General features: G+C 44.8%; 1 protein-coding gene across 2 annotated transcripts in view; it reads left to right on the top strand.

Moving 5' to 3' along the window:
- The window catches only part of DYNC1LI1 (dynein cytoplasmic 1 light intermediate chain 1), a 417576-nt gene that overhangs the window by 358586 nt on the left and 33472 nt on the right, over positions 1-25518 (top strand). The window contains exon 12 of one of the 2 annotated variants that reach the window (XM_069211991.1): positions 10923-11066. In XM_069211991.1, the coding sequence (XP_069068092.1) occupies positions 10923-11066 (144 nt within the window). Of the gene's footprint in view, positions 1-10919; positions 11067-25518 lie in introns of both variants that reach the window. The other variant, XM_069211990.1, reaches the window with a different exon arrangement.

Genomic DNA, 25518 nt, shown 5'->3' on the forward strand with positions numbered 1-25518 from the left:
CACTCATCCCCCTATCGCACATGAGAGCTCTCCAGTGTTGACTGCACAGGCAGTGGTTCCAGGCAGATGACATTGTGCTCTCCACTGGCACTGTGGCGGACCTTACTTAGTGGTCAGTGGAGGAGCACCTGTTGCAAGGCATGACCATCTACCCACTGCCATTCAGTATTTAACATCATCCTTCTTGAGCTCGGGGCAATTCAGCAAGCGCTTCTCTCTCCCTTTCATAATCAGTCTGTCCAGATCTTGAAAGACAATACAACTTTGTGCTAAATGAAGAAATATGGCAGAAAAGGGTCTCCTCTTCTGTCGAAAAGTCTTAATGCTCTGTACTTGGTCGCATTATTCATTTGGTCGGCTCTGTGAACATCAGGGCTGAGTCAGGCACCATGCTAATCACTAGTGTGCCTTATTCTGTAGGCTGTACTAAATATCTTTTGCCTGTGAGCACCCCTCAGGTGAACATCTTTGCTGCGCACAGCAGCATCCATTGTTCACAGTTCAGCTATCCAGTATGCACTGCACGGAGCCTTGGGAGACACTTTTCAATTGAGATGGAACTTCCCAGTTCATTAAATGGTTTCTCCCATGCACTGAGATTCTGAGGAAGATCCTCCGGGATTGGACCTAGATCATTTTGATCACCCTGGACTGGCTAACAAGAGTATACTGTGGGGACCTTCTGAGACGCTCCCTTTAGTCCTCAGTCTGCCTTTTGCTCAGCGCGAACCTAGTTTCCTTACCAGTGTAGCAGATACTGCACCTCTGTCTGGAAAGCCTTGAGATTTAGAGGGTACAGCTATCTCCGAATGTGGTAGACGTCATCCTTTCAGCTCCTCGTTCCACCACCAAGATAGTCTGCTCTGGAAGGTTAAATAGATTTGTTGCATTGTGTGAGGAGCGTGATATGGACCTTTTAAAAGGCTAAACTTTCAGTGCTTTGTGCTGTTACTCGGCCAGGGGTTCTCTGTGGTGATCACAGTAAAGGAGTACATTGCAAGCTTATCAGCATTTCTCTGATCAGATTTTTTTTATTGGACTGGTGAATGCTTCCACCTACCCCATTTGTTATGCCTCAATGGGATCTTAAACTTTTATTGACTTTTGAATCTCTCCATAATAGTCGGTTGAGTTTGTTTCCTTGTGCCCATTACCTTGCATGCGTGCATCTGCCTGCCTTAAATACGCTTCTCTCCAAACAAGTTAGTCCTCATTACTAAAGTGCTTTTCCTTCCCTAGTGTCCCTTTTTCAGCTTGGGCAGTCCTATTACCCTTTCCACCCTTTATCTTCCAGTTTATCTCGGAAAGTGGAGCAGGCCCTACACTGGCTGGGCCACAATAGTTAAGTTCTAATACTGACTGCACCAAGAAGGATAGGTCTTACAACTAGATTTTTATGGAGTAAAGCAGCAGGAAAAGAGTCAAGGCAATACAGAAGACTTTATCCTGTTGCATATTACTGAGTATAAAGATGTGCTTGGAGGAACCATCTCACGAAATATGGCCCATTCCACCAGGGCAGTCTCTTCCATCTCATAACTAGCCATGGGTGTTCCAGTGGTTGAAATGTGTTGCTACATTGGCTTCCCTTCACACCTTTGACAGACGTTATTGCTTGGATTCAGAGGTGAGAATTGATGCCATTTTGCACACTGCCACAGGATTTCCACCTCCGACAAGTCCTTCAAACCCAGTATCGGGGATGGGTACTGTTTTGGAATCTATTAAAATGTGAGGAATTTGCAGTCACAAGTAACTGCCAGAATTAAAAGTGGCTTACCTTTGGTAACAATTTTTCTGGGGGATAGCCTGTGTACCTGCTGTTTCAACGTCCCACCTACCTCCGCGTGATGAAGGTTGATCATAGGCCACATTAAAAAAAGTCTCATCCTAGATTTCTGAAATGCAATGCCACAATAAATATTGTTTCCTTGTGTCTGCTTCTAAATGCACTAAAAAAATTGACTAGGCATAGAGTAGTGGAGGGTTAGGGGAGGAGAGGCAGTTTATGGTTGTGACATCACCATGAAATTGGAACCAGCTCCCCCATACCAGAGTAGGGAATAGTTTCAGGATCCAGTCAGAAGCCTGGGAATGTTCAGCAGTTTGAGGAATCTGCAGAACCAATAGGATTTTCTCCAGCAATTTCTTCTAGAAATCAAGACTGAAGTAGGCATTGTTATAGCCGATTTTAAAATGTGCTTTGGAGACATTCTCACACTGGGGCATGAGTTGATGAACTTGAGAGCACAGTGGAAGACAGATCAAAACACCACCACCAGAAGTGGAGAATATTACAAGCAATACAGGAATGAAACACTGAGCTTCAGCTACAGCATGCAGTCCTAAAAAAAAAAAAAAAAGTTATGGGGAAACAAATATTTCATTTGTGGCATTCTATGTGGCACTGGAGGGCAAGACATGCACAGCTTTGTTAAAGACTTTCAATTTATCAGGGAGCAAAAGGAGAGTACTCCACTGAAAACTCGGTCACACGTATTGGATCACTTCTGGAAGACGCGTTGATGTCCTTGGCCCATATGAAAACCGACCTTACATTCCAAGACTCCAGTGTGCAACTCTTAAGACCTTGCATCTACAAATCTTAGAAGGGAATTTAGGTCTATCCCTGTTTTTCACCATCCTCAAAAGATCCTGTATCAGTAGGGCTCGAGTCTGTATCATCTACGTCTGGAAAGGAAAAATTGTTGTTTGAATCCTGATGAGAGCAAAAGGGGAGGGGATAGATTCAGGATTGGATAGTCCCTATCAAGGGACAAGCAGGAAACTGTCAGGTCAAAATGGCATAATAGATCCCTCAAGAGTAAAACAGTACCATCACCTGAGGACATTGCTGCATCATGAGCCAGTTTGTTTCAACATCTTGAAAGACTGGGGATAGTGGGGCACAGGTCATCAGAGAGGTCATTAGCTCTCCCTAAGCCTACATAAATACCAAATGAGGAATGTTTACAATTCATCATCACAGTAAGACAGGCTGCACTCCTCCATGTGGTATTCTGGGCTGCAAAGAGGGGATGGTCGGAAATTTAGGTTCGTAGCCATGACCTTTTTCCCCTTATGAACTACATACCTGTTTAGGTCAGGTTTCCTGCCTGCTGCAAGGGGGTCACCGGCTTTAGGGGGGGGGAAAGGACTGGTTTTGCCACTAATCTAGATGGTTTCCTTAAAAATGATTTGCATCTTGTGCAGTAAAACTGCAGGTGTGGTGTTATTGGTGTAACAGAGCTCAACCTTTGAGGCCCTGTACCCGATTCCTTTTTATTTAATCTTTTTATTGATTTTAAGCAAATTATAAGCACCTAAAAACTACACCTCCGAACATGCATCACAGCAATCGCTTGCTCAACTGAGCCTTCGATATAAACCTCACAACCTGTCATTATTAAACATATACCCTCCCTCTAGTCTGGGCAGCATCCTACAGCCTGACATCCTTTTACTCCTGCGCTTCCATGTCCTCGTCTCAGGCCTCAGTTGTGTATGTCCAAGTTTCCTTATCCCTGGAAGGGTGGGGGTTTTTGATGCTCTGCAAGTTGATACCAGGATATTGACACCATGCCCCCCATATTTTGTAGTGTTTGAGAGGACAATCTCTAGCTTTGTAGATGGGACTTTCGAGGCTCATGCAGCAGTCCTTCCCAGCCTTCCACTACTCCAAGGTTGGAGGGTTGCCCTCTTTCCTGGCCCTGGCAGTGTCCCTTTTCGCCAATACGAAGCCCAGCCACAACAGTGTGGTGCTTATTCTGTCCGCACCTATCTGCTCTGTCATGGAAAATAACCAACGTAGGATCCCAGGGCAAAGCCTACTGCAGCACCTAGTCCAGGCATAACAGTATCCCTTCCCAGAATGGGGTCATCTGTTCACAGTACCAGATAATGAGGATCAGATTCCCCTGTCGCCATCGGAGAGGGAGACATTCCTCTGCCTGTCGGGTGTTGGTCCAAAGATGTTGGGCAGCGGTTATTTGGGCAAATCGATGGCTGAGTTGTGGCAGTGCCAGGACTGCCATGATCCAGGCAGCAGTCAATCAATCAATCAATCATTCGTATCTATAAAGCGCGCTACTCACCCATGAAGGGTCTCAAGGCGCTGGTGGGGGGGGAGGTCAGTGCTCAAAGAGCCAGGTCTTGAGCTGCTTTCTGAAGGAGAGGTGATCAGGTATGGCTGCTCCGGCGGTGGCTTTGCGGATGCGGGGTACGGCTGCCAGGGCCTGTCCGGTCGAGCGTAGAGTGCGCGGAGGAGTGTAGAAGGAGACGCGGTTGTTGATGAGTTTGGGTCCGAGGTTGTGAAGGGCTTTGTGTGCGTGGGTGAGGAGTCTGAAGGTGATCCTCTTGTTGACTGGGAGCCAATGGAGTCTCTTTAGGTGTACAGAGATGTGGTGGTGGCGGGGTATGTCCAGGATGAGTCGTGCGGCAGCGTTCTGGATCCGTTGGAGTTTCCTCTGCAGCTTGGTGGTGATGCCGGCGTACAGAGTGTTCCCGTAGTCCAAGCGGCTGGTGACGACGGCGTGGGTGACGGTCTTCCTGGTGTCGGTGGGGATCCAGCGGAAGATTTTGCGGAGCATGCGGAGGGTGTTGAAGCATGCCGAGGTCACCGAGTTAACCTGTCTGGTCATGGAGAGGGATGAGTCCAGGATGAAGCCGAGGTTGCGTGCGTGGTCGGTGGGTTGGGGAGTGCTGCCTAGGGCGGGGGGCCACCAGGAGTCGTCCCATGCGGTGGGAGTAGGGCCGAGGATGAGGACCTCCGTCTTATCTGTGTTCAGTTTCAGCCGGCTGTCTGTCATCCAGTTCGCTACTTCCTTCATGCCGTCATGTAGTCTGGTCCTTGCTGAGGTGGGGTTGTTGGTGAGGGATATGATGAGCTGGGTGTCGTCGGCGTAGGATATGAGGTCGAGTCCGTGTTTGCGTGCGATGTTCGCCAGGGGGGTCATGTAGACGTTGAAGAGAGTGGGGCTGAGGGAGGATCCTTGGGGTACGCCGCAGCAGTCTCCAACCCTGACTCTGTTCCTGTAAACCCCGATGGGTGGGCAAGGAGGGTTTAGCCTGCCGCAAGGAAAGTTGCTCCACCAGCCAAGTCCAAACTGCTTCAGGTTTGTCAAAGAAGGTGTTTTGGAAGATGGCCTGCAACCGTGCAGGAAAAAGGACCATGTATTGGATTTGGTGTGGACATGGTTTTTGTTTGACCTACAGAAAGGAATGTCTGTTGTTGGAACTTAACAGTCACAAATTGGAGTTTCCTGAACCAGAGAAGATTTAATGATCTTGTCTCAATCTGCAAAATTGAAGATGCAAGCGATTACGAGCGGAGGCTACATACCTGACGGGGGCTTCTGTGCCAAGGACCTGTGCACTCTCTCCACTGCGGAGCATGGTAACAATTTCCCCTTTAGTATCCACAAGGCCAGCTAGTTAACTGCATATATATTTGGGGACGACCCTTCTCCGCCCTCTGGGTTCCCCACGATTCTTATGTTGTTTTGCAAAATCCCATTACATTTGCTAAAAGTCAGTGCACAAATTGTGACCACCTTTAGGGAATCTAATCTGGCCCATAGTCCCCCCCATGATAAGTGTTATACCTAATTTAGACAAAGATCACCTATACCCTAGCATGTGCAGTGCAATTTCTTTATCAAATGTTAATACCAGTACATACACAAATATCTTAGCAACTAGTTTGGGCCCTTTATTGCTTGGCACCGTACATCCAGAACAGCCTGGGTTGCTACAACATGAGGAACTCTGGTGAAAACACCAAAAAAGTATTTGCACATCATTTATAGCATTCATAATTCATAGGACTCCTAAATGAGCCCTACTGTTTGTTTGATAGTGAAAAAGCATTCAACAGGGTTAATTTGCAATTCCTTGGTCGGATCTTGGAGACTTTGTATATATGTTCTATATTTAAATAATGGATACAGAGACCCAGTAGCCTTCATTGAAAGTCAACAAGCACTCCTTGCCTGCTTTCCTAGTTTGTAAAGGAGCCAGACATGGGTCTCGTCTCTCCGTCTAACATTTATGCAATCTATAATGAAATCTGTAGCTGAGAATGTGGAGGAATGAAAACATCACAAGCATGCAAGTAAGCACAGATGAATACAAGATTACTGTGTTTGCAGATGACATTCTGGTTGCAATCACATACCCTTCATGCTCATTCATCTGTACTTGAATGAACTGACTGATTATGGTAAAATGGGAGGCTTTAAAGACATTTTCGAATATCACAGCTGATGATTAGTTTGATTGCAAGAGAGCAGATTCCAGTGGTGCGGGTTAAGTTTCAATTTCAATTGGACGAAGACTTAACATAGCTGGGAACACAATCTGATGGAGACTTGTAGACGCAGATTCCTTACCTTTGAATTTTCCCCAGGTGTCAGACTGCATCTGGGAATTTTTCAGCAGCAGTACCCCTGCGCCCCTGTAGGGGTCGTTGATTCACTCCACATGGCGTCATTGGCATCGTCCGCACCGGAAGTGACACTCTTGGTGCCTATGTAGGAGCCACCCTAAAGCACTGAAGTCAGTTCTTTTCTATCCGCACCAGTCAGCGCAGACACAGGGAGAGCTACTGTGTAAGTCACTTTTTAATTGAGCTTTTTTCAAGTTTTGTGAAAGCTTGTTTGAATTGTTTTCTTGGCTTGGTGTGGCAGTAATGTCCTCTAGGACGGCCAGCTTCACTCCCTGCAGGGCCTGTCACTGACTAATGTCTGTGATGGACCCTCATCTTGTTTTGCCTCTGGTGACTTGAGCGTGACCACAGCGTGAAGACGTGCATCGACTGTTGCGCCATGAATCCAAAGGCTTTGAGGGAGTGGTCTGTCGTACCTGGCGGCTCAAGATACCATGCCACAACTATCTCGGTCAAGAGGAAGGTCTCGGGATCAGTCTCGGCCTCTTGAGAAAGTCCCACTGCAAGAATAATAATAGCCTCCCAGGTCAGATCCAGAGCCCTATTCCATATGTGCTTGAACTCTGGGAGGATTGGGAGGGATGTCTGGACCCTGAAGAATACCAGCTCGTAGATCCCAACTTGAACTTGTGTGAGGACCTGGCTACTTTCTCCAGATAATGGCATGGTCTTTCCTCCTATTGTGGCTACAGAGTAGGGTGCCTCCTTAACAATGGTGGTGAGAAGGGCCGCTGAGGTCCTTGACTTTGTTACCTTCAATGGTAATCAAGACGAAAATACTGATGGTGCTTCAACAGGTAGTGACCCTCTCAGAACTGCTTCTCCCATTTAAATGAAGCCCTCACAGACGTCCTACTAGGGTCTTGGCCCTAACCCTTCACAAGGACTCCTGTGAAAAGGACAATTGCCTGCTGCCACCGCCCTGCCCCCTGAGAATCCAATTTCTCCCCCAACACTCTACCTCAGAGGTGGTCCAAGCCTCAAACTCCCATATAAATCCTGGGGGCATTTCCTAACACCCCACCAGACAGGGAATCCAACACGTTGGACAACTTCATAAAGAAATGTTTTCTTCCACTAGCCTGGCACTGTGGTCCATGAACACTGTCTGCCTTTTGAGCTGTTACTCCCACACATGTGATTGCACAGGTGCTGCCAGCGTTCCTAGAGTAGTCCCAGGCCATTCTCTCTTTATCTCCTAAGCTGTTGCTGACAAGAGCGATGCAGCTAAGTTCATGATCCGATGTGGACTAGACACCACCGACTGGCTGAGCAGTTTCATCTTCAGTGGCCTTACGGCACCACACCTGGCTGAGGACAAGTTGCTTCTTGGGGATTGTCCAAGCATTGCTTATGGACATGCCCTTTGATGGCCCCAATCTCTGTGTTGAAAAAGTGGTCAAGGATACTAGGGCTATGGCCCCTTGACACCCCCAGTCCACCTTTTGTGGTGGTCAAAGAGGAGCTTCCAACCATGCTGTTACTAGCCCAGACACCACTGCTTGCAAGCTTTCCATCCTCTGCATGGCTGAGGGTGTGGTACCCACAAACCTCTCGTGAGTCAGGCAGCCAGAAGACAAGCCAGTCCAACACTCACCTGGCAGCTGCAGCCCCCAAACCCCTTTAGTTTGCCCTTATTCCATTTAGGTTACCCAGTAGGAAGCAGAATATGACATCACTTGCCCCACTGGTGGTTATTACTTCAGACCAGTGGGTTCTTCAAATTGTCCAAAGGGGGTACTCTCTCCTCTTCGTGACCACCCCTCCACTCATTGACTTGCAGGACGCTTACTTCAACATTCTCGTCCTGCCTGCCCACGGATATTACCTGCAATTGACGGTTGTCCACAAGAACTTTCAGTTCCCCGTGCCCCCCCTTTGGCCTTACCAACACCCCTTGGGTGTTTACTAAGGTGACTGCGGTGGTTCCAACTCAACTACAGAGATCCGGGGTGCCAGCCTTTCCCTGTATTGATGACTGGCTGTTGAATGTGGGCTCTGCCACGCTGCCGTCGCCCACCTCCAGGCTACGACATCAGAGCTGTTCTGGATACAGTGCACTTTCGGGCTTTTCCTCCTGAACGGCGAGTCCAGGATGTTTAGGCTGTGATACTGCTATTTCTGCCTCTATCTTGGATTTCAGTGAGATTGTCTCGAAGGCCTCTGGACCTCATGTCCTCCAGCATCCTGCTTGTGACACATGCATGCTGCCATATGCGGGCTCTGCAGTGGGGCTGGAAGTTAGAGTGGGTGCAGCATTAGCGGAAACCATCCAACATGGTCCTGATCTCAGAGGGAATTGCACAAGATCTGCAGTGGAGGTTAACAAACCACGATTAGGTCAATGGCAGAACCCTCTCCCTTACTCACCCATATCTGACAGTAGTGACAGATACATCACTCCAGAGATGGGGCAGCCAACTGGGAGAGGTGTAGATCAGAGGCCTCTGTTCTCTAACTAAATCGGGACTACACATGATCCTACTGGAGCTCCAGGCGATCCAATTGCCATTGAAAGCCTTTCTACCCTCCACCAAGGAAAGGCTAGTGTAGGAGTTCACGGACATCACCATGTCGTGCTGCAACAAACAGGGCAGAGTGGGGTTGTGAACTCTTTCAGGGCATATCCCTGGTTGTACAACACCTAGCAGGCTTTTTGAACACCAGTGCAAGCTACATATCTGAGCATTCATCCAGACAAGCTGGTTCTGCGAGCTAGGGATTCTTTTCTTTGGGAAGTAGTCAACCAATTTCATGTAAGCCAATCCATTGCCTTTCCTACGTTTTACTCTCTGCTACAACCCTCCATAGAAGAGAAGCAACTTCACCATGTCAGAGAGAAGGGAATGGCCATGCAGAAACAGACCATCTCCCATTCGGTCATGATCCATATCAAGATCTGCTAAGCACTGGCCAAAAAGCAACCCCTTTAGGTTGTGCGTGCTCTTTCCATCAGATCAAAATCTGTGACCACTGCGTTAGCACATGGCGTTCTAGTCCTGTGCATCTGTCGGTCAGCAACGAGGGCCTCATTTCACACGTTCAACAAGCACTACTGCCTGGACAATCAGGTATGTCGGAATGGGCAGTTTGCCCCTTTGATCTTTCAAGACCTTTTGGTCTAAAATCTCTCTTAACAGACCCTCCTCTGGGGAGGTATTGCTTGTTTATCCATTCAAAGGTAAGTATTCTGTGGCTAGAAGTCTATCAGATGAACAAGTTACTTACCTTCGGGAACACTGTATGTGGTAGTGTCCAGCTGCAGATTCCTTACCGATCCTCCCTCCTCTGCAAACAGATTCTAGAGTCAAAGCTGTTACCCTACAAGGGCTCTAGTGTTCCACACCAGTTGGTGTTCTTCGTGGCTCCTCGCTTCAGGCATGTGAAGTTGTAAAAAGGAATTGTGCTGAGGTGGAACCTATATAGGCACAGGACACGTCGCTTCTGGTGTGGAGAATGCCATTCGGAGCTGATTGATACCACCTACCAGCACACAGGGGTACTGGTCATGAAACATTTCTAGATCCAGTCTGCCCTGGTGAAAATTCAAGGGTAAGGTATCTGGGGCTAGATAGTCTTTACCAGCTAAGGTGTTACCAAAGGTAAGTAACTTGTTCATTACTCCCACAGTTGTACAACAAATCCAAATTCCTGTACTTGCATAATCATCTATTTCCTGTGTGTGGAAGGGTCCAGTTTCATGAAAGACTGGACAGCAAGCACCTGGGGGCTTTGGTTCTCATTACTAAAAAGTGTTGTTCTCTTCCTGTGATTCCATTCACTTCTGCTGCAATAAACAACAAACTGCTGGAAGGAATTACTTAATTTGAGCTGCTTTTGATTGCTTGGACTGTATTTCAGCCCATTTTGTCACCCACTGCAAAACTGTAGACTTAAGAAATGCATATGCAAGTAAGACTTGGTCCTGCTACTGCAGGGACAGTCAAGGCTGAACTCCTAGGCCGGGTCCCCTCCAGATGGGAACATATACAACCTTAGTCTGCGTTCTGTCTACTTGAACCTCATCAGTGAGTTGCAGCTTGAACCCAGTGGCACAGTGAGCATGAGCCCTATATCTCTAGGCACCCCCATCACCCTTAATGAGTTTTGTGCCACAAACAACATTTTAAAAGGAAAGTTTCCTCCTTATTTGCCTTGCTAAACAAGAGCTAAAGCAGCGTTATTTTCTTTGCAGAGCCATGCGCCCATCCTAGACCTAAAGTGGGCATCTACTTTTCATGCATTTTACAAATATTAATCCATGTACCAGTCTTCTACGTGTTTTCCCCCCCGAAAAACCTCTAGAACTGTGAAGTTTTAATGCTTGATTCTTACTCTGGTATGTACCCAGTGTTGCTGCCTTGAATTTAGTTTCATGTTTACTTTGTACTACCTTACATTTTAACCATGTTGTCTTCATTGTAATTCATGTTCATTCAGCCATTTTGATTTTACTGTGTATTTTCTTATGTAGCAGGAACTACAAGCGAAGGAGTGCTGGCAAATTTCTTCAACAGTTTGTTAAGCAAAAAAACTGGCTCACCAGGTGGTGGAAGTGGCACTGGGAGTGGAGGAAGTCCAGTGGGTGGCAACAGTATTTCAAGCACTGTTAAAAAACCAGGTGAGTTTATTTATATCATTTTGTTGTTATGCACTGTAGTCATTTTTTATGATAAAGTTCATACGCGTTTTAAGATACCAAGGGCCATATGTACGAACACTTTTTTCCCATATACACAGAAAGGGTAAAACCTTTGGTACATCTGGCCCCACATCTCCAGCATATACACTTCAATTGCAATCCAGCCAATGTCCTGCTGGAATACTTCATACTATATCTCTCATGCATCATACTATATTGTTTTAGTACTTGTATCTCATGCTGCAGCAACTGGGAGTGCGGTTCTATTGAGTTTTAGTGTGAGCCATTGCTTGCAAATCTAGTTTCCTAGTAAGATCATGTACACACTCTGCTGGTCTGATTGTCTGATTTGTTTCAAGCTGGAGCTTGCTTATAAGTTAGTGTTGCCCACTTCATTGACATCTAGATCCCTTAGTTGGTAGAGTGTGTTGTGTGTAATTTACATTGTTCCTCTGTCTGAACCCCTGAGGCTGAGGCCTTGTACTACAGATTTCCGAGGGCCAACCCTACTATGAATCCTGCTCAACTGGGTCAAGCACCCCATTCTGCACCAAACTCAGTTTGGTAGCGTAGCTTGAGCAGTCAAGGCTCTCTAGGAGTGGAAGTGTAGATACAGATCAGTGAGCATGCATCATAACTCAGCGTGCAAGCAGCGCATGCAATAAATAAATGTCCAGTTAAATACTTATTTTTGTATAAAATATTTTAATTCTAATGTAAATATGCAAAGGTAAACTACATTAAAAAACCAATAACACAATCCCCTTGAGCACGGGGTATGGTTGTCGGGCCACTCCCTGTCCTCCTGTCTCTAGTGTGACAGGTTCAGTGTTATTCACCATTCACTCATTCCTGCATCCAGGGAATATAAACTGATAGGCCGTACTCAAGAGTTCCTCCCTCAGGCTGTGCCAGTAATTTCAGTTTTTAAACTCTAGAGATTAGCAGCACCAATGGTTGTATGGCCCAGTTCTAGGCTTACCTGCTCCTGTAGCAACTTACCCTGCGGCGGAGCAGCGTGGTTCTGTATCAGCTGAGGGGGCTGCTCGTGGTCACACGCAGAAGCACCTGACAGATGACTGCTGTTTTGTCTGAGCCACCCTACCTGCAGATTTCAGTCGGGAGGGGTGCTCTGGCTGTCACGTGGTAAGTCTTTTCTCCCTCAGCAGAGGGGAGTGGGGGGGGAATGGTGTTCTTGCTCCAACAGGGTTCTGTTGGTGCAGTCCACAAGACGTGGTTGAATCCCACCTTAGTCACAACAGTTTTCTGGTCCTGGTTGACTACCTGGATCCCTCAGCTTCTGCATCTCCAGTGGCCCCACCTGGCATATGGGGTGACCACTCTGGCCTTCTCACTCTGGTCACGCTAGCCTCACTTGGATGGTCACGGTGGCCCCTCCTTGCTTACAGGGTTGCCAAGCCACTTCAGCACACACAGTGGCCCGGTTGATGTGGGGACGTGTTCCTCCCACCGTAGACTGTGATGGTGGTTCCTCCTGGCATACGAGGTCACAAAGTTGGTGTAGCACACGGGCAGTGACCCAATCTGTGCAGAAACTGGTGTTTTCCTCCGCAGGCTTTCGGCAATCAGTGGCATACCCTTCTGGCATTTGGGGTCACCAAATCAATTATGCACACAGGCAACTGCCTGATGGATGTGTGGAGCGGGTTTCTCCCACCGCGCTCCTCTAACTCAGTCTATGGTGGCCCCTCCTTGCATAACAGGTCCCCATTAAAGTTTCACACATGAGCTGCAGCTGGATTGGTGCAGGACAGGATTCCTCACACACAGACCTCACTCCAGGGCTCCCTTCTAGTCCTGGCTATCTCCAGCGCTCTCTTCTTCCTCATGGTCACATCAGTCTAGGCAAGCATGCAGGCGCTGGTGCTACAGGCTCGAGGACAGGTGATCTTGGCTTCCCTGGGTGATGTCCCCTCACCCAGCAGTGAGACTAGCAGGTAGGACCTCTAGTCCTGGCCACAGGCAGTAGTCTTCCACAGCTTCCCCTTCTCACACAGCCTAGCTAGCTGCTCAGCAGATGGCAAAGTCTGGGGACTCAAATTCCACACCTTTCATTCTTTTCCAGACACAAAATGTAATTTAGTGTCTGGGTCTTGAAGCTTTATGTTGGTGTTTTGCTTCTTTGAAATTGACATCTCCCTCCTCCTGAAGGATGTCTGTCACAGCAGTCAGGACTCTGAAGCTGATTAACCCACAACAAGATTTATGGGAGTGACCAAAGTACACACCTGGATATCAGCCACAGAGATATGTGCATCAAAAGGTTAATCCTGGGCCCTCAGCCCTACTCTTTATGATTCCCTTATCAGCCACATCTCCCTCTTTGTAAGATGTGTCCAGGTCTGTTTCCTTGCGTTCTGTCACTGAATCAGAGTCCTTTGAAATGCACAGGGCAGCTTGCCCCCCTGGGCCATCCCCACCATCCCCCTTCAGTGCTTCGCTCATCCAGCTTACTGGAGTACAGTAATACACAAATCCATTTGTGAGGATTCCTCTGCTCCTTATGTTTTCAGCAGGCAAGCCTGGGCTTCCCAAAATGGAGCCCAAGGTGTTGTGTAGTAGTGCCAACACTTTTGCATTCAGTTTACTTTCACAGCACACGGCCTAGTAATGTTGTCCCCATGTATCATGACACCACAAGAATTCCCACATGCAGCACACACACACTCGGTCTGCACATACTGAGTACTGCAGTCTCTCTGTATTGCACCAGAGTGCTATTATAAAAGCACACCCTGACAGCTCACACACATTTACCATGTGCACACTGCACCACATTTCCTTTTCTGTGTAGTGCATCTCTTACAAGCATACATGAACTAAGCGCATGTTTTCCTCACACATGGGTATCCACATCAATCGGATGTAGGCCAGTGGTGAGTTTAACACACAGTAGCGGAGCTTTTAAAAAGGTGAGTGAGCCTGTAAACCTCACTCTAATGACAGTAAAAAATGATCATGGTCCCTACTGGTGATTATTACATGGCATGCTACCACCACCGCATTTGTGCTGTATATCTCTTGGTGAAGGCATTAGTCTTCCACCACTATGAGACTAGCGCTTTGGGCGCCCCGCCCGGTCCAACAAGTTCGCAGTTCATGAGACAGGCGCTCAAACATGATCCATGTTCGCCTACGACAAAAAAACCAGCATTAGGGATCCAGCCAACAGTTGGACACTCGGGCAGGGTGCACATCTCTCACCAAGCAGAAGGCTTTTCCATTCCAACACTTTACTTTTACAGCAAAACCTATTTGATATGTGCTTGAAGGTATGTCTAATCACACATGTAATTTGAAGACCTGTAATTTAAAGACCATAACCTGTTGGGCACCACCTTCAATTCGTGAGATTTGTTTTCCGTGTTGGTATGTATCTGGGTCTTTAACCATGCCCGCTACACGCCCATCACTATCACTCGTTCATGGGCTTGCCTTTCAAAAATCCTTTCCTTTCATTGGTCAATGCTTTGTTTGTCCCTCCTTAGGGTGGTTTTGTTACAGCCTTGGCCATTGCCCCTGTTCCATGGCTAATTGCACTTTTGCCGATATGTTTGACTGTGAGCAAACATTTTTCCTTTTTGTCTCTCTTCATGCTGATTCTCATAGAGGCCGTCGGCTCGCTAATGTGAAACTGTATTTTTTTTTTTTAATATTGTTTACTGATCATGTCTTTGGTGTGTGTTGTACTCATTTCTCTTTTATAGCCTTTCTTCCTCTCAACTGCCTCGGTTTTAAGGACACAGGCCAATCAGCCTGTGGTTTTGAAATATTTCATTATGAGCAGCTTATGTTTTTGTTTTTCAGTGTGGGAGTACTACGGTACTGCTTATAAATGGCCCACAAACCAAAATCGTCCCCAGCTTTCAAAAACACCTCCGAAGGGAAAAAGAGCTTTAACAAAAACAATCCCTATCTGTCCTGCCAGTGACGTTTTCGCTGCTTGCCAGCAGCCTGTAAATACTGTTTCGTGTGAGCTTGTTACATTAATGCTAGTTCTGATCTGCCTAGTTCATGTTACTCACAGCAGGCCTTCTGCACTACTTTATAATTAGTCCAAGCTTCCACTAGAGAAAAGTACGTTCTATCTCCAGAAATGACATTAATCACCAGAGTAGTTTTAACATTTGAAGATTGAATGCAGTCTGTGATCTGCCTACAACACGTTCTTTACAGCAGCCACATTAACCCTCTGCACTGACTTATAATAATTACAAGCTTCATCTGTTGCTTACAGTGCTGCATTTAGTATGACCAAAAGAGACACTTGAGAAAGTCATAACAAAACCAAAACGAAAGTGCAACACAAACAATGGAAAATGTGCTTCTTTGCAATTTCAAATTAGCCTGCTTTAGTATTCAGTATTCGTAGAAGTATAAGCAGCAGTTATTAGTGTGTAGTGTAAAGTGACAGATGAACCTAGAAAAAACATACTTTTTGTGTATGCTAACAAGGCAATTGTGGGTCTCGTAAGCTAAAAACATAAAGTTTATGACTTTGCTATCAAGGAAAAATGAATCAGGTTTCTGTGAAGAGTAACAGCTGGATCTAAAGAAGGCACACTTATTATGTTTGCAGAGCTTAATTTGAGCTGGTGTGTTCCGATGCAGGGCACAAACAATTTTTGTTAAATGGCCATCCGTTATTTTTCTGCCTCACTGATTTACTGTGGGCAAAATAACTAATAATTTAGTAGAAATGCAAATTGTAATGTGTGCCAGGCTGGAAGTTTAAACAACAAGATGTTATGCTGTAGGAAACATTTTTGAACACAAGGACATTAATCACTCTTTACTCGTAAACACTGTGAAATACAGCAAATTAACCTAAAAAAAGACTGCTGGGGAGACGAAAGTTTATCGTGAAAAACAACAACACAGAGCAGAAACATTAGCGTGTGTTTGTGAAAGGGCAGCATCACCCAGATGTAAATGACTGGCTGGCTGGCTTGCTGTGTAGACAGCAGCGATGTTATCAGATGCTGAATCACACCTAAACAGTGTAAATTGCAGCCACACACCATATGGGACGCACCAGTAAAACAACACGTAAACATAAATATTAAGACACTTTAATATTAATATGCAGGCATTAGCTTTTAAAATTAATTTTCCGTGTGACCAATGTGTTCCGTGGTTCGACTATTGTTTTTAAGTGGAAATCGTGTATTTTGTAAGCGCATATTTGCCTTCAGTAAACACGTTAGGGTTCTTCAATTACGCTTTGCCCAATTAAACGCTGCTAAATAGCAACATTTTCATTTTTTGCTGCAGATAGAGGAAGAAAGTAAATGGAAGTGCTTTTGTTTTATGCAGGACCACTGGAATTATGAGGCAGGGTTGACCTGACCAATTTATGTGGAAAGAAAAGTCCTATTATGAATTTATAATGCTAGTAGCTCTAACTCAAGATAAAGCGAGACATATTGCATTGCAAATGCTTGTTTTCTTTGTAGTAGTAATACTGAATGTAGAGTGCATCAGAGGACTTGGTATCTACATTGCCATCGACTTTTTTTTAGTGTTGGGGTAGAGTCATGGTCTGCAAATCAGTTACCCTAAGGGTCATGTTTTATCTTAATCTGGGGCAGGTTGTATGAGAGTTTACAGTATGTCTCTTGATATTTATAACAATTTTGGGTGCTATTGTTTCATGTTGATTGAAAGGATGCCTTTCTGGTCCGTCCAAATTAGGGCAAATTACAGCCAAGTTTAGGCAATGACCAGCTACTAGTATGTAATAACTTTTTATTTTAAGGGTGATCCCGCAAATCATTATCAGCATCTTTTTTAAGGAAGGACTATACTTCTGGTGGTGACTTTAGATTCTGAATATTTTAAAGCATGTTGACTGATGAGAGAGGCCACTCTTGTAGTGAAGCTCTCTGAACTCTTTCACCTCCTAGATGTATTCCTACTCTTCAGATTACCCTCCACAGATAGTAGTGTTAACTATGTCTCCTACCCTATGCCTCCACTATCAGGATGGTTAGTGGTTACTAGTGTCCCTTCTGATGGCCCAGTGTGTCCTATCGCTCCTCTGAGGGCTTGTGTTCCTCACAAGCACCGTTCTCACTGATATAACTTCCATAAGTCGGGGCACTCCAGTGGTAGAATACACAACCCACACATAGTCAGCATTACTCATTGGGATCACACTTCTCAAATGAATCGCACATCTCAAGATACTCAAAGAACCTCACTCCTAGGATCACTACAACATCCTTGACTTCCTCATACTTTTCAATCAGCAGATTTTCACAATCTCTTACAGATTTTTCTTCTCTTGTAAATGATAAAACACCTTTCATAAAGTTTCAATCAGAGGAGTGGTTGTGATCAACATTTCCATGCCAACACTTCTGGCTAATAGCTAAGTCTTTTGTGAAACTCTCCATCAAAGTTGCTGTTCTTCCATGCCTACTTAAACCTGCAATAGGAAAGTACCTTGCTCCTGCCTTCACTTAAACTGATGTGCCACATCTCTATCTGCCCAGATGCGGTCTTGATCTTGCTTGCACCAGAAAACTCGTACCATATGGCAAATGCCATTATTGTACCCTTCAAGAGATGCATGATCCTGACTTCTGGGAAAAGACAATTATCACCCCTTCTGGATAAAAGCAATTTTGTAACCTTACTAGCTGCCTGCCCATCACACTTATCCCAGCACTGGCCAAGATAATGGAGCATCGTCTAGCTTAATGGCTAACTTCCAATCTTACTGCTGCAGGGTCTCTTGATTGACGGCAGGCAGGTTTCCGTCCAAGACCTTGTTGTTGAATTGTGGTGAACTATTTCTAAATGCAGTTTCTACATATTCAGCAGTATGACAAGGCAATACCACATCTTCTGGACGACGGTCTGTATTAAAAATCACAATCTTCATCATAGCAGTTCCAGACGGTGCATGTGCTTTTACATTTAGCCATCCATATATAGTAATGCTCCTTTTAGTCATTACAGTGCCAACCCACCTCAGAATCTTTCAAGCCCTTTCTTGCCATTTGTTTGGGAATGCCAAGGTATTCTCGGAATCTTAACACAATGTGGTCTTTATGAACATGGAAGGTTGCTTGTTTCTGAATGTTGCAATTTAAACAGTTCTCAAATTGGTATTCTCTCCCACTTATGACAAAGGACATTTAACTCAATTTTCACCATGAATGATATAATCAAAGTTAGCAGATGGTTCAAGATACCATGGTCAGATCATTAGGGTGCCCCACTTAGACTGCAAATTAAAAACCCTCACACATAAAGCACACATGGCACACAAATTAGGGCAATCATGGTGGAACATTTAAACGGTTTCTTAAAAAAAAAAAAAAAAAAAAGCTCTAATGGAAATTAGGTATCTGAGACCGATAATAACTACAAGACACTACATGTATTGTACAGGGAGTGCAGAATTATTAGGCAAGTTGTATTTTTGAGGATTAATTTTATTATTGAACAGCAACCATGTTCTCAATGAACCCAAAAAACTCATTAATATCAAAGCTGAATATTTTTGGAAGTAGTTTTTAGTTTGTTTTTAGTTTTAGCTATGTTAGGGGGATATCTGTGTGTGCAGGTGACTATTACTGTGCATAATTATTAGGCAACTTAACAAAAAACAAATATATACCCATTTCAATTATTTATTATTACCAGTGAAACCAATATAACATCTCAACATTCACAAATATACATTTCTGACATTCAAAAACAAAACAAAAACAAATCAGTGACCAATATACCCACCTTTCTTTGCAAGGACACTCAAAAGCCTGCCATCCATGGATTCTGTCAGTGTTTTGATCTGTTCACCATCAACATTGCGTGCAGCAGCAACCACAGCCTCCCAGACACTGTTCAGAGAGGTGTACTGTTTTCCCTCCTTGTAAATCTCACATTTGATGATGGACCACAGGTTTTCAATGGGGTTCAGATCAGGTGAACAAGGAGGCCATGTCATTAGATTTCCTTCTTTTATACCCTTTCTTGCCAGCCACGCTGTGGAGTACTTGGACGCGTGTGATGGAGCATTGTCCTGCATGATAATCATGTTTTTCTTGAAGGATGCAGACTTCTTCCTGTACCACTGCTTGAAGAAGGTGTCTTCCAGGAACTGGCAGTAGGACTGGGAGTTGAGCTTGACTCCATCCTCAACCCGAAAAGGCCCCACAAGCTCATCTTTGATGATACCAGCCCAAACCAGTACTCCACCTCCACCTTGCTGGCGTCTGAGTCGGACTGGAGCTCTCTGCCCTTTACCAATCCAGCCACGGGCCCATCCATCTGGCCCATCCATCTGGCCCATCAAGACTCACTCTCATTTCATCAGTCCATAAAACCTTAGAAAAATCAGTCTTGAGATATTTCTTGGCCCAGTCTTGACGTTTCAGCTTGTGTGTCTTGTTCAGTGGTGGTCGTCTTTTAGCCTTTCTTACCTTGGCCATGTCTCTGAGTATTGCACACCTTGTGCTTTTGGGCACTCCAGTGATGTTGCAGCTCTGAAATATGGCCAAACTGGTGGCAAGTGGCATCGTGGCAGCTGCACGCTTGACTTTTCTCAGTTCATGGGCAGTTATTTTGCGCCTTGGTTTTTCCACACGCTTCTTGCGACCCTGTTGACTATTTTGAATGAAAAGCTTGATTGTTCGATGATCACGCTTCAGAAGCTTTGCAATTTTAAGAGTGCTGCATCCCTCTGCAAGATATCTCACTATTTTTGATTTTTCTGAGCCTGTCAAGTCCTTCTTTTGACCCATTTTGCCAAAGGAAAGGAAGTTGCCTAATAATTATGCACACCTGATATAGGGTGTTGATGTAATTAGACCACACCCCTTCTCATTACAGAGATGCACATCACCTAATATGCTTAATTGGTAGTAGGCTTTCGAGCCTATACAGCTTGGAGTAAGACAACATGCATAAAGAGGATGATGTGGTCAAAATACTAATTTGCCTAATAATTCTGCACTCCCTGTATTTAAATACCAAAATGATGAATGGAAAACACCATTGGCTCCTTGGTTTTACACTGAGCTTGCAGCTTCCAGAAAAGGCTGCAAAGCATTGGTGCATTATTGTAGAGAAGTATATTTGGAGGTGGCTAAGAGTACATCAGCAGAAACTAAAGATTTATATGAGACTTCGTAGATCAGTAAAAAGACATTTTTTCCGAGATTATCTTAGCAGCAAACAGCTATTTGTGTGAATTTTGTAAAATTGTGACAGTTTTTTATCTTCCCTCTTTTACACAAGAATGTATGATTCTCTCAGAGGAACTGTGTGAATCCCTTTCAGGTTACTTTCATGAAAAGATAAATAATATTATCCAACCATTAAACCTGGGGGATATGAAGTTGCATAGGAACATGACTTCCATAGAGTTTGGTCCACATTATCAAGGTTTGAGGATTTGAAGACTGAATTAGTAAATGCATAGTTCCTACCCAATAAAATAGGTTTGTCTTTGGATCCCAGTTTGCCCTCTTGATTTAATTTGGCTGCAGATGTTTCTGCTCCAGTGATTACAAACACGCGCAATGCTTCTCTCAATCGCAGTTTGCCCATAGATATGGAAGGATGCTCTTATCTGTCCATTACAATAAAAAAAGAAAACCCCTCGGCAGACACGCAACAATTAAGCACTATACGCCTATTACTTCCTGGAAATTCTGGAAAAGGAAGATGATAGGCAACCTCATGCATATATTGAAGCTAATAACATCCTAGGTAAGATCCAAGTAGGTTTCCAGCTTATGCACTGTACAGAGCCTGTCCTGCTAATAGTACTAGATGATTTGCTCTTAAAATGCTCTTGACTAAAGGACATAGTGCTGTGTTCGTATTATTGAATCGCAGCCCTGCCTTTTGATACAGTATCTCATACTGTTTTGCTACGAAGGCTATGTGCAGTGGCCATTCAGGAAGCAGCGTTGAATTGGCTTACCTCGTTTTTTTTTTTTTTTTCTCGTTTTTTTTTTTTTTAATCTAATTGAACTCGGACATTTATGTAATAGTAAAATGTTCTGTGGATTCTCTAAAACTCCTTTTTGAACCCCACATTGTTTAAGTTTGTATTTCTCTCCTCTGGCGAGGTTGATAGTTTTGGCCCTTCTCTGAGGTCCAATGTGGACAGTCAAATTGTATTCACAGGCATCAATGAGACAGATGCTACCAGTTTTTATACCTGTATAGGTTCAGTGAACTAGTGGATGTGCAACAAAGCCACTGAAACTGAACAGGGATAATACACAACTTTCGTTCCCTGTCAATTATCCATACCCCAAACTGGTGACTAGCAGAACTTATGAACTCTTCCTATACCGATACCCTCTGCCAAAAACTTGGGTTTCGTTGTAGACAACTAATTCACTGTGGACAAGCAAGTGAATGCACGTTGTCTATCTTGCTTTTTTCAACTTGAGTGCTCTGTAAGGTGCCCCATGTACTGCCTAGTGCATAAGCTAGTGGTGCAGACTACCTTTCTCTCTCTCCTGGATTACTGAAATGTATTTTATCTCAGTCTTCCATTGAAAACTGGCCTGATTTCAAAGGGTCCAGATGTTAGATGGAAACATTAGAACTCAGTCATCCAGGATCTTAGAGCCCTGCATTGGCTTTCAGTGGAGAAGTGTATGATGTTCAAATCCGATAGTGTGACACATAGAGACTTTTGTAAGCAAGGCCTGGAGATTTTTTTTCTCTGAGCTTGTAAGATACACTTTTCGTGGACCTCTGAGATAGTCTGATGCTTGGTCACTTGAGATTTGTCAAACTAATTACAAATGTAGGGGAGGGAGGGCTTTTTCCTTTCTTGTCCCTAATGCTATGGAGTAACACCCCCTTAGATCTGTGCACTGAACCAAACCACACAAAGCTCTGCAAGAACCTGAAAACTTGACAATTATGAGTGTTATAGTTGTTTCTTTTTGGCCCCACTGAGTGAGGTGCAGGGGTTGATCATCTATGACTTTGACGTTCTAAGAGTCTTCCCTTAGCTTTACAGTATTGTCAATATCATGCATAAAAATACCTAAATATTTTATTGGTCCTTTATTCAATTGCAGCTAAACCAAATTCTGGGTTACAGTCTCTTTTTGACATCATATTCCAATTAAGCTTTATTCAGTTTGCATTCTTAGATTTCCTAGAATCCCCTAATACATTTGAGAATGGCTGGAATGTATAACTCTATTTTGGACAGAGTTAGTCATCACAATATGCTGTAGTTTGTATTCATCTTCACAGATTTTTATATCCTTAAACCTAGTGCCTTATATAAAGGCACACAATAACGGTTCCAAAGATAGGACAAATAATGACAGTGACAGTGTTTTAAAGTATACAGTTTGCTTTAACTGCTACTCTTGGATTTTGGCATAGAGCAGTTACTATGTTAATAAATTGATGATGCAAGTTTCCTTCATACTGTAACGATTTTCAGAAACCTCCATGAGACCATATCATGTGCTTTCTTCAATGTCCAGTGTTCTTAAAGGAATGTCTTGCTGATGATCACAGGCCCGAACATCCTCATATTGTCACTGGCTAATCTAGACCTAACAAACCATGTTTGTGAAATTATCACCTCATGAAGACTACCACTTTAATGAAAATCTTGATTCTGCAGCAGTTATTTTGCGAGTTGTTACTGTCGCTATTTCCTCATTCCGAAAAAGAATGGGGCCCTTAGGCTTATCTTGGACCTCCATTCCCTCAATGCCTCAAAGACAGATAAAAAATGTTCACAGTGGTCTAAATCATATCTGCTTTGGATGATGTCCTTGGACTTGCTTAACGTGCATTTTCATATACCAGTCCCACCTGCAGTTCAAGGTAGGCAGGAGTATTGTCAGTTTGAAGTGCTCCACTTTGACTTCACCAGTACCCCTCAGGTGTTCACAAAAGTGATGGCAGTGGTCGCTGCTGATCTTTGGAGTTAAGGAGTTGCTATATTCCCACATCTCAGTGAATGGCTGCTGAAGACTAGCTCGTTGCATTAAGCCGTGGACCACCTCTGGATGACAGCAGACCTTTGGCATTGTTGGGTTTCGCCACAAACGAGCTGAACTCCCTCTGGTGCTTCTTTTCATTAAGGCAATCCTGAGTACACAGTAGTTCTAGGTTTACCCTTCGCTGCAACAAGTCCAGGACATTCAGGCTATGATATGCGCTGTACTAATCCAGTTAATATACCATAACATATTGATGTTTCAGGTGAGGGTGACTGAGGCTTTTTGGCCTCTTAGCCTTGCACATCCTCCTTGCCAACCATGCCAGATGGCACATTCAAGCCCTACAGTGATACTTGAAGTTCCAGTAAGCTCAGCATGAACGCTGTCTTTCTGACACCAACAAGATCTTGGAGGAAACAGCTTAATATCTGCAGTCCTGGCTGACTCACAACAGTTTGTCCAGCAGCAGAGTGTGCTTCTCTCTCCACTGAGAGCTAAGAGTTGTGACAGACTCATCACTGCTGGGTTGTAGGGGGGAGGTTACCTGGAGTAGGTGGAGATCAGATGCCTTTGGTCTCAAGTAGAGCTCTGGCTCCACATCTGCTTGAGCTGCAGGCCCTTATTCTGGCCCTGAAGGCCTTTCTGCCATCCGTTACGGGGAGGCTGGGGCATAGTCTCACACATGGCACCTCCACCATATGGTAATGTAACAAAAATTGGAGTTTGGAGTTGTGTCCTGTGTCAAGAGGTTTTGAGTCTCTGGAGGTAGCTGTATTTTCAGGGCACATTTCTAGTGGCTAACCACCTACCAGGGTCCTCTGAACGCTGGAGCAAACAAACTGAGCAGGCGTCAGCTGGCAAATGAGTTGTATTACATTTTGAGGTGGTTCAGGGTGTCTTCCACTCAGTTTGCCAGAAGGCTCTGACTAAATATGTTAGCCAGCATAAAAAATGTGGTGTCAAACATTGTGTGTCGGAGTTTCCACAAGAGCACTTGTTACAAGTCATTTCGGCTGCAATGGAAAAGGGACCTCTACGCCTTCCTGCCACTTTCTCTCCTGCCCTGAGTAGCACGAAGGGGCCCAGGTCACCCTCGACCAGGAGGTTGGGGTTTCCGTAATTCTTGAGCAAGAGCGTTTATCCTCCAGTCAGGCTGCCCTCAGGAAGGACCCCCTGTTTCAGTAACAGGGCAGCGTGACCTCCCACTACTACACAATTTGCATGTTCATGTGGGGAGATTGAGCAGCAACATTTTCTTTGTTCTTTTTGCCGACTGAGGGTGGGGTCGGCCCGCTCACAGTGGGGGATATCATCCTCCCCTCTAGGAGCCCTTCCACAAAATCCATTATGCCGGGCCGTGGACCAAATTGGTGACCTGTTGCAGTGCCGGGAATACAAATACCTTACAGGCAAAGCTGTTGGATGACCTTTTGCTTTGTCTTTAGCCCAGCAAAGCCTTGCAGTAGGCACTGTAAAAGGTTATCTGTTGGTTTTTGTGTTTGCTGGGCTAGCTGTCTTTGTTCAAATCACCTGTTCTGATTAGATGTATTGAAGATTTAACATGTTCCCTCCTAAGCTATTTGTGATGCCACAGTGGGACCTTAACTTGGCCCTGACATTCCTCATGTGTACAACCCTTCGAGCGAACACACAAGTTTGCACTGTCTCTCTTAATCTTGACTACTGTCTTCCTCATTGAACCCATCTTGGTCTTCTGATGACCCAACTACGCGCTCTTAGTGCAACTGACAGACACCATCTTTTCCCCCCCATACAAGCTGGTGCTATAAACTAGAGCAGCCTTCTTACCTAAAGTGGTGAATCCTTTCTGTGTTGGGCAGTCCTTCACTCTCCCAGCATTTTTTGCTCCCTTACCCTTCGAAAGAGGAAGAGACTCCCATTGGTTAAACCACAAGACAGCTTTTAGCTGTCTGTTACACCGATTATATGAAGTATCGTGGAGTGGATGATTGCTTTATTTTGGAATGTTAATGGTCTATCAGAAATGTGTCAGATCAGGGCTGAATTAAAGTTTGATATCTTATATAATTTGTCTTCAAGAGGCGCATCTGGCTAAGGCGGAAGTTTAGATATTGTGGTGTTTGGGATATGAGGTAATATGTACCTCAGGTCATGACAACTTAATCTGGATAGTTATCTTCACCCCTGGGAATACATGGACTTGTGTTAAGCCCAAAACAGGCAGGTCTGGAAAGTGGGCTATATCCAGCCTAAGGAATAGCTATTTTCCTGTAAATTGTAAAGGCTAATAACGATCATCCTTCCCATTTTAACAGCCTATTTCAAAGATGGCATGCTGGGGCAGCCCCTTGATTTTTTGGGGAGACTTCAGTGTCACTGTCTGCTCCCTGGTTGACGCCACTAAAACAGATAGTGGCGATAATAAACAACCAACTTGATACACTCATACGGACTAATAGATAGCACTCAATTAAGCC

Source organism: Pleurodeles waltl, chromosome 10 (genome assembly GCF_031143425.1).
Source record: "Pleurodeles waltl isolate 20211129_DDA chromosome 10, aPleWal1.hap1.20221129, whole genome shotgun sequence".
Lineage (NCBI taxonomy): Eukaryota > Metazoa > Chordata > Amphibia > Caudata > Salamandridae > Pleurodeles > Pleurodeles waltl.